The 14380-nt window shown below is 40.7% G+C and overlaps 1 protein-coding gene across 1 annotated transcript in view; it reads left to right on the top strand.

Annotated features, from left to right (window-relative positions):
• Positions 1 to 14380, top strand: part of hk2 (hexokinase 2) — a 36410-nt gene that overhangs the window by 7237 nt on the left and 14793 nt on the right. Inside the window, exons 5-9 of the mRNA XM_020590475.1 lie at positions 3120 to 3156; positions 4972 to 5067; positions 6320 to 6419; positions 11666 to 11849; positions 13803 to 13964. Coding sequence (XP_020446131.1) covers positions 3120 to 3156; positions 4972 to 5067; positions 6320 to 6419; positions 11666 to 11849; positions 13803 to 13964 — 579 coding nt within the window. The remainder of the gene's footprint in view (positions 1 to 3119; positions 3157 to 4971; positions 5068 to 6319; positions 6420 to 11665; positions 11850 to 13802; positions 13965 to 14380) is intronic.

Here is a 14380-nt window from a genome sequence, read left to right as displayed (position 1 = left end):
GATGTATAATTTATTTTAATTATTTCAAGAAATCTTTGAATCATATGTAAAACTTGGTTGCCATTATGTTGTCAGTGAAAACACTGTGAAGCAGCATACAGCTTTGTTTTAGCCTGTTCTTATGAGTTACAGCAAAGGGCTAAAATATGTCTACAACAGCAGTCAGGATGGGAACTTTTTTTTTGCCAATCATAGTGATAGTTTGAGGTTTCAGATCAGCCTGAGGCTGTTTTAATATTACACATACTTAATAATATAAAGCAAAGGTAATGAACATGATTCTATAAATAAGGAGTATTATTAATATTTAATACATGTGAAATGCACAACGCTACAGTACAATGTTGACCGCAGCACCAGAAGCCAATAGGAGCATACCTGTAGCTACATAACATTATGTTGCAGTTCTATCATGACTGAAGGAATAAGCTGTAACAAGGTATTTTATCAAGGTACAGTTGGATCTGACACTTTATTTGATTGTCTTGGATATACAGTATGCAACAAAAGTGAGTACACCCCTGGTGAGTATCATTAATATATTTAAGTAATTACAAATCTGGTCCATTTAATAAGTTTTATTTGTACCAACCAAAGCCCAGGAACATACCCAATGAAGCCACATCATTTATAAAAAAATGTTTGACTGTATAAACTATAATGAATGGCTCATTTAAAAAAAAACTGCAACAAATGTCAGTAGAGGTTATCTTCATGCATTGTCCTTCGCACTATCTGATCAGCCACTGGAACAGCAGTTTTAGTCCTTGTGCCAAGTCAGAATCACTTACCCATTTCTTTATCAGTGCAAGGTTGGACAAATAGTGAATTGTGTGTGGTGTCATTTTTTGAAGATATCATTGTGCCTTCTGTTATTGGTGCCATGGCTCTTCCTGTACCTTCTAATCACAGCTGCAACTGTGTTCAGGCTTGTATTCAGAAGCTTATACCCTCTACCATCTCAATGAAGTCCCGCAATCTGGCTACTTACTTGTTCAGGCAGTTCCTTGCCATGTGGAGCCATGTTGTGTTAGACACAACCTAAGAAAACCATTGTGTTGACAAGTTCTTTTACATCCTTGTTCATGCGCTTAACTGGGTAACATGCTGCAAGTCCTGCCAACTTGCTAATTCACGAGTCAAACGGGATATCAGCCATTTGAAAAATGAAATGAGGATGAAGGATGAGCTTCTGTGCAGGGCTAGCTACAGGAAGAAGCTAGAGCAAAGCATGGAAAAGAACAACGTACACAAGGTGTGGAACGGACTGAAATACATCTCGGGTCACGGAGATGGTAGCAGGGATGGTCACCAGGCCGCAGGAGACCAGGCCTGGGTAAATGAACTGAATCTGTTTTTTAAAAGATTTGACTCTACCAAGTCCTTAGCCGTCCCTGGTAGGCTAGTGGTTAAGGTGCAGCGCTCTTGCCGCGGCGCCCCAGGTTCAAATCCAGGTTGTGTCAGGAATGGCATCCGGCGTAAAACGCGTGCTAAATGTCAACATGCGAGTCGTCAGTGTGACCCTAAACAAAAGCCAAAAGTGACTTTTTCTGACTCTACCAAGTCCTTAGCTGCCAGCCTCCCTGTCTCAGGTCAGTCTCCTCGCAGCTGCTCACACCTCAGCCAGACCTTGCCCCTCCTCCCACTGTCATGGAGGGGTTCTCAACAGCCCACAGTCACCTGAGCAGTCACCGCCCACCTGTCCCCTCAGCCTCACTGTGGACCAGGTCAGGAAGGCCACAGGGCCTGTGGTGTCCACATCAGCCTCAGGTAGTGTGCAGACCAGCTCAGTGAGGTGGTCCTGTACATGTTTAATCTGAGTCTTAGCCTGTGGAAGACATCCTGTGTGGTCCCAGTTCCTAAAATAACTCATCCCAAGGAGCCAAACCATTACAGACTCGTTGCCCTGACCTTCTACCTGATGAAGACCACGGAGAGGATTGTCCTCGGCCACCTCCGTGCCCAAGTGAGCTCAGCGCTGAACCTGCTGCAGTTTGCATATTGACCTGGCATCGGGGTAGAGGATGCTATTATCTACATGCTGCATCGAGGCCTGTCTCACCTGGAGTCCCCTGGAAGTATTGTGAGGGTCATGTTCTTTGACTTCTCCAGTGCTTTCAACACAATCCAGCCGTCACTGCTGAGGGGGAAGTTGGAGGGGGCAGGTGTGGACCAACACCTGTCTGCATGGGCTATTAACTATGTCAACAACTACTTCACAATACAGGTAATACAGGGGGTTGTTACTGACTTTGTGGAGTGGTGTGAGAAAAATCACCTGGTCCTGAACACCAGCAAGACAAAAGAGATGGTGATTGACCCCTGGCGGAAATCACCAGTACTCAAGCTGGTGAGCCTTCAGCGCTCAGATATTGAGATTGTGGACACCTTTAAATACCTGGGGGGTCCATCTCAACAATAAACTGGATTGGACCAACAACACAGATGCCCTGTACAGGAAGGGCCAGAGCTGCCTCCACTTGTTGAGGAGACTGAGGTCCTTTGGTGTGCGCGGGGCACTCCTTCAGACATTTTATGATACTGTGGTGGCATCTGCAGTGTTTTACGCTGTTGTGGGCTGGGCAGGAGGTAGCACGGTTAGGGACAGAGAGACTCAACAAGCTGGTTAAGAGAGCTGGTTCTGTCCTGGACTGCTCTCTGGATTCCATCGAGGAGGTGGCGGACAGAAGGATGCTGGTAAAACTAACATCCATCATGCATAACCCCTCCCCTCCCCTGCACTACACAGTGGTGGCTCTGAACAGTTCTTTTAGCACGAGACTGTTGCATCCGAAGTGTAAGAAGGAGCGTTACCGCAGGTCATTCCTCCCCACAGCCATCAGACTGTACAACACATCACTGCAGTGATAAGATAGGTGAAATGCATTGTAAATAGGCTAAAGTGTTATATCTTGTTCCCGATCTCTCTCAAATACTGTACATTGCCCTGCTTTAAGTATTTTTGAGTAGTTCCTCAGGGATTATGGCTGAAACACAGGTTTGTTTCCCCCATTGTGGGATTAATTGTGAGAGTAATATTTGATTGTTCTTGACGTCCTGGTGGTTTTCTTGATTCCTCTCAATACTATTCTTTTTTTTTTTGTCTTGTTCCTAGGTATCTTTTTTTTTACTTGTCTCAGGGACAAACTGTGGGAGGTCTATTCTTGTTCTTGATTGTCTCTGAAATACTATATTTTTGTTTGGTTTTTCGGGTACCTGGATCTTGTTTTCTCAAGATATGTGTGGGGTGTTTATTCTTATGGTGTCATGTTGTTTTGTCCTTTACTTCTGCTGGAACACTGGAATTTCCCCACTGTGGGATCAATAAAGTTCTACCCACTTACCTTATCTCAGTCATTCCATGCAAAAGCATTTCTGTATGGTCTTGTTGAGGCTGTCTGATGCTCAGTTGAACCTGTCAGTGAACCCATGCTGAGTGAAGCCAGGGTCTCAGACGTGTTCCACTCCAGCTCGAGAGTCATTTTTGCACAGGCCTGAAAATAATGTACCCAAAATCTAAGGTTACTCTAACCCTTTTTTAACAGTCATGACCCTGGTCTCGAACAATACAGAAACCACAAACAAAACTAAGTATTCCCAAGGACGGAGTGGTGTATTTTAAAAAGTTCATGTTTGAGAATACGTTCAGGTACTGAAAAACCTGGAGGTACTGCCTCGCTCATAAACATGAGATCACATGGGAGGGCCACTGCCAAATGGCTGACTGCTCCGTCAGAGTGTCCTGTGAACATAACCTGTGGCAGAGCGCTTATGATTTAGAACTCGCTAGAGGGCTAACTGTTTTCCTTGTAGAAATTTTACTGCTTGTGACACTATCAAGAAAACAGGGCACTTCACAAATTCACTTTCAGGTAGAGACTTTCATATCGAATCAAGCAGAATATCCTACATATGCTGCAGTGCCCGTGCTCTGATATCTTTGTAGCTGAACCATCAAGAATTTCAGACCTTAAACCAGTTGTTAGATGTGCAGATATCACCTTTCCTGTTCCTTGCCATTTTGAAGAAAGCAACCAACTATTCTGTTCTGACTCCGCCCTCTTGATTGTCTCCACTTTTTCAGATTTTTCTCATGTTGAATTTCAGAATGAAACGATACACTTGATGTTCAGCACACCACATTTTCAGTGAAAGTGCACATTTGGATTCCTCTGCTCTTGCAATGAAACCAAACTCCTTTGTCCAAGTGGGCTGCATATTTTTTCACCATGCTACTGTTTTATGAATAACCTAATTTAGCAACTTGTAATTATGGGACCACACTAAATATTTAAAGTGACACATACAAATATTGTACTGCAGCGTTTGCTCTCTCATGTGAGATAGAAAATGACTTTGCATGCCCACACTGCCTCATGTGATAGAGGTTAGTGACCCTTGTCTTACAGTATGTGCGTTACCTTACAGTAGAGTATGTGTGTGCGTCATGCTTCCTACAGCCCTCAGATACTTCTCTTTTTGCTTCTTTAATCAGTGCTTCTAGAACAATCTACTGTATTTGAGAAGATTTGGATGGCAAAGTCAGTTACTTCCCTTTTATTCTGTGACTAACACTTATTACCCTGTATTTGAGAAGATTTGGATGGCAAAATCAGTTACTTCCCTTTTATTCTGTGACACTAACACTTATTACCTTTTTAGATTTGTTTTACTTCAGCTTGTTTTTTTTATTTGTCATTTCTACCTGATGGTTTCAGCTAAGTTCAGTATCAAGGAGAATAGAAACCAGTTTGAAAATAAAATGTTTCATTCTAAATGTCTAACATGCAGTGTCTCATTTTGGTCACTTACTCAAAGAGCTTTTCATTCAGATTCAGTCAGTTGGTGAGGTCGGCGTGACTACTCTGAACAGTGGGTTAGCAACTGATTTGTTTTGACAATCACTAAGGCTGAAATGAATCAGGTAGGTTATCTTAACTCTGTTCTGTGTCATTATTTTCTTATTTTCAGAGTGTTTTGTTGTCTTGGACCAAAGGCTTCAGGTTAAGCGGAGTAGAGGGAAAGGATGTGGTCAGTCTTCTGAGGGAATCCATCAAAAAAAGGGGGGTGAGTGTAAAAAATAAGTTTCATTACATACCATTTTTGTACATTTCCAAAAGTGTGCAAATTTATCAAGATCTAGGAGTCTTTATTTTTTACTTTATCGTGTGGTTTTGAAGTTATTGCAAAGAACTACTGATTCATGCAAAAAGCAAGACTAGCACACAAAACTATGAACCCTGCAGACAGTGTAGAGCAAAATGTGAAAATGCAAGACAGGAATTGGCAAAGAAATTGTAGTTCGGCTCCAAATTATAGTTGATGATCTTAAGCACAAAGGACAGGCTCGGGCTATTTCTGTTTTAAATTTCTCTAATTTTAGTTTTAGAAAAAATTGCAAAATGAGCTCAAAGCACTGCTGGCAGCTCTTACTGTCAAGCACCAGGGCACACCCCCACTTACTTCTGTCTCACTTATTATCAAAATGAAGTCCCAGCATCTAGAAGAAGCATATGCATTTTTGACAGGGACACATCTTTCTCTAGCAAGTGGTTGGATAATGATGAGTACTTGAGATCAAACCAATGTATAAAATCCTTCTTGTTCTTAATACCGCTTCTGAAAAATGTGTGTTTTCTCCAATGCAGAAGCTGAGCTGACAATACAAACGTACTAACTTGGTTCATTGGCTGTTTGGGGCAAATAAACTGTCAAATTTGCACAAATGGAGCAAAGCAAATTTAGCTTCACTTTCTATCTGAACACACCTCGATACTCGCCAACAGCAGTTTGGTTATGGCTCATGTGCAAACGCATCTCATCGCCTGCGCGAAGTAAAGGTTGTTCTTTGCAACAGACATGTCCAGCATACAACAGAGTTGGATGCAGTCGTAGTCAGCCACTTTATATGATACTATTGTGTTTTATTTCAGTACCTGTGATGTGGAGAACACCTGAGAGAATCAAAATTCTTTTGAGCTGCTGTCATTTTTGACAGGTGAACCCTGTGCAGTTAAACTGGGGTGATGTCTAGGTGACCTGATGACATGAGCTTTAGGGTAGTCAGAGACTTCACTAATGGCCCCAGCTACATCCAGTATTTTTCTTTCTAAGGAAACACTCTAAAGAATGTTTTACATTAAAAACAAAGCCAGACCTTTTCATTGGGCGGTATCGTTCATCTGCTTGAATTTACTATGTTGCTACAGTCCAGCGGTTGTGCCTGTTAAGCAGGAGTTCTACACTTACTGTTGCCAAGAACTCAGCTTAAATACTTGTTAGTTTTTGTTTCATACAACTGAATTAAATTTCATTGCAGGACTTTGACATTGACATTGTGGCAGTGATCAATGACACAGTGGGAGCCATGATGACCTGTGGCTACGATGACCATAACTGTGAAATTGGCCTCATCGTAGGTAAGTCCAGTCTAACTGTGAATGTGAATCAAATATCAAGGATTGGGGGTGGTCAGTTAGATTTAACATATTCGGTGAGCAGTGGTCGAATGTATTATCACATCTTTTTTTTTTTTCCCCCATATTAATTGAGGCTGATAATTATTGTTTTATACATTTCATATGATTAACAAGGAAAGAGAGTTTCCTTCCTATCTGCCATGATCACTCTGGATGAACTGCAGAGATCTACAGCTGAGGTGGGAGACTCTGTCCATAGGACAACAATCAGTCGTATACTGCACAAATCTGGCCTTTATGGAAGAGTGGCAAGAAGAAAGCCATTTCTTAAAGATATCCATAAAAAGTGTCGTTTAAAGTTTGCCACAAGCCACCTGGGAGACACACCAAACATGTGGAAGAAGGTGCTCTGGTCAGATGAAACCAAAATCGAACTTTTTGGCAACAATGCAAAATGTTATGTTTGGCGTAAAAGCAACACAGCTCATCACCCTGAACACACCATCCCCATTGTCAAACATGGTGGTGGCAGCATCATGGTTTGGGCCTGCTTTTCTTCAGCAGGGACAGGGAAGATGGTTAAACTTGATGGGAAGATGGATGGAGCCAAATACAGGACCATTCTGGAAGGAAACCTGATGGAGTCTGCAACAGACCTGAGACTGGGACGGAGATTTGTCTTCCAACAAAACAATGATCGAAAACATAAAGCAAAATCTACAATGGAATGGTTCACAAATAAACATATCCAGGTGTTAGAATGGCCAAGTCAAAGTCCAGACCTGAATCCAATCGAGAATCTGTGGAAAGCTGCTGTTCACAAACGCTCTCCATCCAATCTCACTGAGCTCGAGCTGTTTTGCAAGGCGGAATGGGCAAAAATTTCAGTCTCTCGATGTGCAAAACTGATAGAGACATACCCCAAGCGACTTACAGCTGTAATCGCAGCAAAAGGTGGCGCTACAAAGTATTAACTTAAGGGGGCTGAATAATTTTGCACGCCCAATTTTTCAGTTTTTTATTTGTTAAAAAAGTTTGAAATATCCAATAAATTTTGTTCCACTTCATGATTGTGTCCCACTTGTTGATTCTTCACGAAAAATTACAGTTTTATATCTTTATGTTTGAAGCCTGAAATGTGGCAAAAGGTCGCAAAGCTCAAGGGGGCCGAATACTTTCGCAAGGCACTGTATATATGCATTTGAGGATTGAATCCTACATAAGTCACAAGGTTTGTTATGGTTCTAAACAATCATTTATATTTGAATTACTAACTTGAAGCTCCCCGAAACCATCATAGTTTAACTTGTTTGTTAGGCTTAAGGCACTGCTGTACATGTCAGTACTGGTGGCAAAGCGTGTAGAGCTGCTCTTCCACGTTTCCCCTGCATTCTACATAAAACTGAGGCAAAAAAAGTGTTTAATACCAGGAGTCAAATGGCTTTAGTAGCATTTACAATGTCCTAGCTGGCATAATGTCTTAAACTCTAAAATATGATACTGCACTCGTTGCGTCCCTGCTTCTTTTTGAGCTCATATTGGGTAATGACTACGAAGGCTGACAGGAGCGACTGCTGCTGGGGTTTGAACTTAAGAGGCTTGTTTGTGTGCTTGGCTGCTTGTCCTGCAGTTTAGCAGCACAGGCTTTGGCTTTCTGTATATTCAGTGGGAAGGTAACATTACAGTTTGTGGAAAATCTTTATCACTCTTGCCAAATATTTTGCAATGGCTATTGCGCCAGAAACCATTTCATAATCACTGATATTGTGTCACCTCTCTGTCACACTTGCCACAACATATTTGGTTGTGTTTTTTTTTTTTTTTTTTTTTTTTTGTTCTGTTTGCATTGCATGTCTATATTTGTTTTTTGTGTTTGTCTTGTTTTGTATTTGCCACACATTTGTATTTAGTTTTGTTTTTTACATTTGCTGTGCTTTTTTTTTTTTTTTTTTTTAAAGCCGTTTTACACTGACATCCGCACACGTATTGTCATCAAAATGTAGTACGTGGTTCCCACCTGCTGGCTCACCACCCTTTGTGCACAGAGTGCATCTCCCCTTTGTTTGAGTACTTAAATGTGAGTACTTGCTGATATTGAGTACCAGTACAAATGCTAAATAATAATGTAGCGTTTCTATTGTAAAAATGACAATTACCATAAAGTGCAGTGACTTTAGAAACATCTTTTATTTTCATGAAGTTTACTTTCTGATTGTGATTAAATAAAAGATTGGGAGGCTGCACAAATGACCTTAAAACATTTTGTGATAACTAACACAGCACTGCCACCCCTCCAATCAAATATAACATGTAACTGACCAAATATCCGTAACCTACCACACAACATACTGTAATGTGACCTTCTGTTAGGATGAAATTATTTCACAATGCCTCTTCTAGAACATCAAAGCTTAGGAGAATGTAATATCACACTTGGCAGCTTAAGTTTTCTTTACCAAGGTTGCAGCTCTCACTTTAAACTGGCTACTGTCTGGGCACTCAGACATTCAGAACTATTTACTGCCATCAGCAGAATGAGCACCGTGTGCTTGCTCAACAAGTGTTTGTTTTATTACTGTCTGTGTTACTGTTGGATTTCCATCCATTATCTATACCACTTATTCCTGAATCGGGTCAGCCAATCCCAGCTGTCACTGGGCGAGAAGCAGGGTACACCCTGGACAGGTCGTCAGTCTATCACAGGGCGTGACTACTGTTGGATTTTGTGGAGCATATCGATGTTGACATCTTGGTAAAATACGACCTCGTCTCTGCTCCACTATGTATCTATGAGCGCCCCTTGGGCCCTCCCTCTCCCTGTCAGACAGAGCAGTGAAGCAGACCTGGCAGTCTGCTTTACTTTTGTCATCATCACTTAGATTAAAATATCCCAGAACTGCTCTCCTCTGCCTAACAACAAGCTCAACCAGCAAGAGATTGACATAATGTTGCTATTAAGTGGTATTGTGCACAGTAGTGTTGTCAGTGATATTGAGTATCGATATTTTTCAAGGTATTTTATCAAAGTTAGAAATTCCAGTATTGTGACAATGCTATTGCACAGTATCGGATCACTTTTATGAGCAGGAGTACAAGTACAAGAGGGTGGTGTCAGACCCAATACCAAATACTGTATCAGTGCATCACTAGCTAAAAGAAACCACTGTGCTGCTGCAGTGTTTGACATAACTCTTTTCAAACCCTTTTAAATCAGATTACCAAAGTATAATATTGGTGCCAAATTGTTATTGTGAGCTTCTGCTACTGTTCTTAGTGCAGTCTGGAATATTACTACTGTACAGGCAGTTCTGAATTGGTACATACAGTATGTGTATATTTTGTCCCAGACTGCTTAAAATCATTACTGTGGGTCAAAGGTTACACACCTGGTCATATTAGGGCTCATTATGTGACAATTTGTGCCCACAAACCCTCCTTTCTCAGAACAGTGTGGTTGGATACCTAAAAGAAATATCTCAAATGAAGAGAAAACCGTCATAAATAATTGAAGGCTTTGTACACCCACAGTCTACCCACATAGGTGTTTTCACTTATTTTGCCTGATTAGACCTCTCCTTGAGATTGTGTGGCCCTGTATACACGGCTTAATTGACATGTGCTTCACTCTCCAGTTGTACCTGTTAAGGTGGGACAAATCCCATTGATCATTCTCAAATGTTGAGGTAATTTTTACAAGACATTTTAACTTGTCTTTGATATTACACATTGTTCTATTCATGTGTCCCATTAAGCCATGATATTGACAGAAAGGCAGCACGAATATTATGTTAAAATGTGTGGGCAGCTGAAAACAAATGGCTAATTGAATCATTACAAAAGAACAGACAGTAGGTTCTGTTTTCCTGAAACAGGGTGCAGTGGTCTGCACTTTTGCCTGCAGTGTCTAAACTGAAGGTGAGGGTGCATATAGGTATGTCCCACACAGACCACTGGCATTGACGTTACCTGGCGCATTGTGGAGCAGAGGGGTAATACATTATTAGAGGGAGGATGCATCATGAGTGTCTGGGGTCGGCGCTGGCTTTAGTTATGTCCAATCAAACCACCTCTTCTCATGAAAAGCACCACAGAAATCAATTATGTACTTCATTCAGAAATTGTGATGATGGAAAATATTTATAGTCAAAGTACTGCATATAAATATTGACTCGGTACTCTACTGATATGACTGACCAGCGTTTGTGCATTGTCCACTAACCATCAGCAGTTATTGAGTGTAATTGATTCAGCTGCATCCAGTGTGTGAAATACACAGGAGTCTCGGGGTTATTTGCATGTGACTTTAAATACATTTTTTAAAAATAATACAATATAAATGTAGTGCAATTCATTTATGTTGTTGTACCAAAAGTGATCCAGAAACTGACTGAGATTCATGGGATGACATGGCCTGTTAAAGATGCATTGCTCACTTTATCTCCACCAACAGCTGCTTTTGTTAGGAACAGACCTTCATAAAATGCAAAAACAGACACGCGTGTCCCTTGAAGTAGTAACACTGGTATGTCTTTGTGAAACGTGATTGAGGAAATTGTAACTGAATAGTAAGGGACAGCAGCGCACAGTGAGGTCTGACTGACTTTACCTGCTGCCTGTAATATGATTTATCATCACATCTGTAGGGTGTTTGTTATTTATAATGGCTCATGAGCTGCTTTCATGTGTTATTTTGTGCGTGTAATTATTGTACATTGATTTGGTATCGGATCTGCCATTCTGGTTGGAGCATACCACCTCAGCTCCACAGCACCCCAACCCCCATCCCATAATAAAATTTATAAATTAATTCAGATATTTTACAACAAGCTATGACCTTATGAAATAGAAACTTGTGACCCAGGTACAGGGTGTTCTTCCAGATACTTTTTCCAAATTGTTAATTTACTTTAACTTCAGTGTGTTCTCTATACATTTACATTAGTGGAGAAAATATTATGTATGAATAATGGGGACCAATATGATGTGTAGCATCAAGACTGGTCATACTGAAGAACAAAATTTAAACCTTTTAAACAAAAGAGGAGGAGGAGTAGTAGTAGTGGTGGTAGTAGGCTGTTGACCCAGTGTGCCTGATGGTGAGGTCTAATATATTGTAATTGTGGAGGCTGCAACTGGGATTGTTCAGTTCAAACATAACTGACAGACACTGCAAACATGTTTCTTCGTTCTCACTTATGTGTGGAAGAGAAGTGCTGAGCACTTATGCTAACATTTCTTCCTTCAAGGAACGGGGACCAATGCCTGCTACATGGAGCAGATGAGGAACCTTGAGCTGCTGGACGGTGACGAAGGGCGGATGTGTGTTAATACGGAATGGGGCGCTTTTGGAGATGATGGAGCCCTTGAGGATCTGCGCACCGACATTGACCGGGAAATCGATGCAGGCTCTCTGAACCCTGGGAAGCAGCTGTGAGTATCTTTGAGCTTCAGTATTTAAAGCAAGCAACTATTGTAAAATGAAGTGAGGCAAAGTCAGCAGGCTCTTGATGTATATTTATTTTTACCCTGCCCACTGAGCATACTTTTGTTTCAAACATTTCTTTGTTCTTATAACATTAATTAGACTGCCTCTGAAAATATCCCTCTCCTCAGCCTACAGAGTTTTTGAGGGTTGTTTTTTATCATTTAAGTAACTTTCATAAGTTGAACTTTAAACACAGTTTCACAGAGAGGGCTGAAAGGACTCAGATTAAAAAAAAAAAAAAAAAAAAGGCATATTCAATACTTAATTCAGGTTAGACACTTGAGCCAAATTTAAAGAAACTCAATCAAGTTGTTCCTCGCTTTCACAAGAATGGGACGAACACAAGGTCACAGTGACCTTGACCTTTGACCACTAAAATCTAGTCCGTTCATCACTGAGTCCAAGTGGACACTTGAGCCAAATTGGAAGAAATTTCCTCAAGGCTTTCATGACGTATTGCATTCATAAAAATGGAAAGGACAGACAACCTAAAAACATAATGCCTCCAGCCACAGCTATCGCCGGCATGGAGACATAAAAATAGATGCAAGGTGAGGTGCATTATCTTGGTCCTAGACATATATTTTGTGATGTGTCCTCATAGTTCTTCAGTGTCAAGTGATGCTGATGAAATATCAGAGTAATAAGCCTGTTTTGCTGATAATCAGCACAAACTGTTCATTAATTTAATATATAACATGTCGTCATTATGCTGTTGAATTACCGGCACTCAGATTCAATAACTGCAGCATTAAATGTTTTGATACATCATTCACACACATCGCTGTCTCACAGGTGGCAAGGTTGTACCCAGTGTGCGAGTGTGCTCCTCTTGATATCTGTCAGGAGGGTGAAAGGGCCTTTTTACCCATTACATTTCTTCTTTTCCTTTAGACAGTTGTATATCAGGAGCTGTCCTTGAAACATCACTGAGTTCAGTTTCCAGTTTACAAGTCAAAAGTTCAGCATCTGACAGGCTTGTCTGAATATGTCTTTGTGTAGGTGCAATACAAAGCTTGGGAGCAGCCAGTGTGTCTCATAAATTTTGGAATTTTAATTAATAAATTATCTCAATATATCAAAAATCCAGTATAGTTGGTAGTGTTTAAATGTAGTTTTAATTGTAGTATAACCACATTTACATCATCAATAGAATAGTAATCTAATGAAGATTGTTGGAGTATTCTGATGGCAGACGCTGACTTAAGATAATAGAGCAAAAACTACATAACCTCCAGTCATAAAAATAGTACAGGGTTTACATAATAAAGCACCAATCATGCAACCAGAATGGGAAGGCTGCGTTTCTAACTTGGCCTATAATCAAACCTTTCTGTGTAAACTCACTCTTTTTAACAGCGAGATCTTAACATCAGAGTGGAGATGTAGGCAGCAGATTAGTAGAGAGACAGAGGGAGCACATGCACGATCTGTCTGAATAGAAAGAAACTTGATGATGAGCAACAAGTAACCATCATAGACGAGACTAAAATTAGGATGAAATCACAGTTAAAGCCTACTAAACATTCAGCGTGAATATGCAATCGTTTAGCATCAAGTAACACACAGTCAGGTAAACTAACTCTGCCCAGATTACGTGAGGATCACACAAATGTGAGCGTCCGTCGTTTCCAGCAAATTTCTCAGGGATGCATTTCATATCGGCAGGGTATTCTAACTCATCGGCTGGATCAGACTTTGTGTAAAGTAATGGAGACAGCCTTATATTTCTCCTGGGACTGTGTGGCTTGCAGTCAAAATTAACTCTTTAAAAGGGCTGAATCAGAGATGAACTCAACAGAGTTATCTTACTGGGTATAAACTAAACTGTTAACATGATGACTGATGTCTTAATTATCATGAATTTGATGTTTTATCTTCTTTGTGTTGGTTTGCAGCTTTGAGAAAATGATCAGTGGAATGTACATGGGGGAACTGGTCCGCCTGATCCTGGTGAGGATGGCCAAAGAGCAGCTGCTGTTCCAGGGCAAGACTACAGCGGAACTCCTCACCACTGGAAGCTTCAGCACCAACTACATCTATGCCATTGAGAATGACAAGTTAGTTAGTATTTGTGTTCAACTGAGAAGCTGAGAAAACTACAGTATGTAACAGTGGTATTGAATAGCAGACAAATGATGTCCACTTAGAACTGGAAAATAATAAAATGGCCTCAAGGTCACAAAACACTTCACTGAATTGTTTAAATTTGGCCTAGCATAATATCACCTGGATGAATGAGATGACTCTACAGACAGTATCATTATGTGTTTGTCAAGCTTACAATCACTGGCTGACTGAAATACACAAAGAACACGTACAAGGTCAGGAAAGGGCTGAAAAGATCTCTTTGCATTGCATTTGAAATTAAACTCATTATCTGTAGGCCAGTGGCTTATAGCAGAAGATGTGGGCAGGTCATGCTGTCGTTTTAAAATGATTCTAAGCAATGGTTGTGATTTTGTTTTCTGCATTT

The sequence above is a fragment of the Monopterus albus genome, unplaced genomic scaffold (assembly GCF_001952655.1).
Source record: "Monopterus albus unplaced genomic scaffold, M_albus_1.0 scaffold12.1, whole genome shotgun sequence".
NCBI lineage: Eukaryota > Metazoa > Chordata > Actinopteri > Synbranchiformes > Synbranchidae > Monopterus > Monopterus albus.
This window is presented reverse-complemented; position numbering and strand designations above follow the sequence as displayed.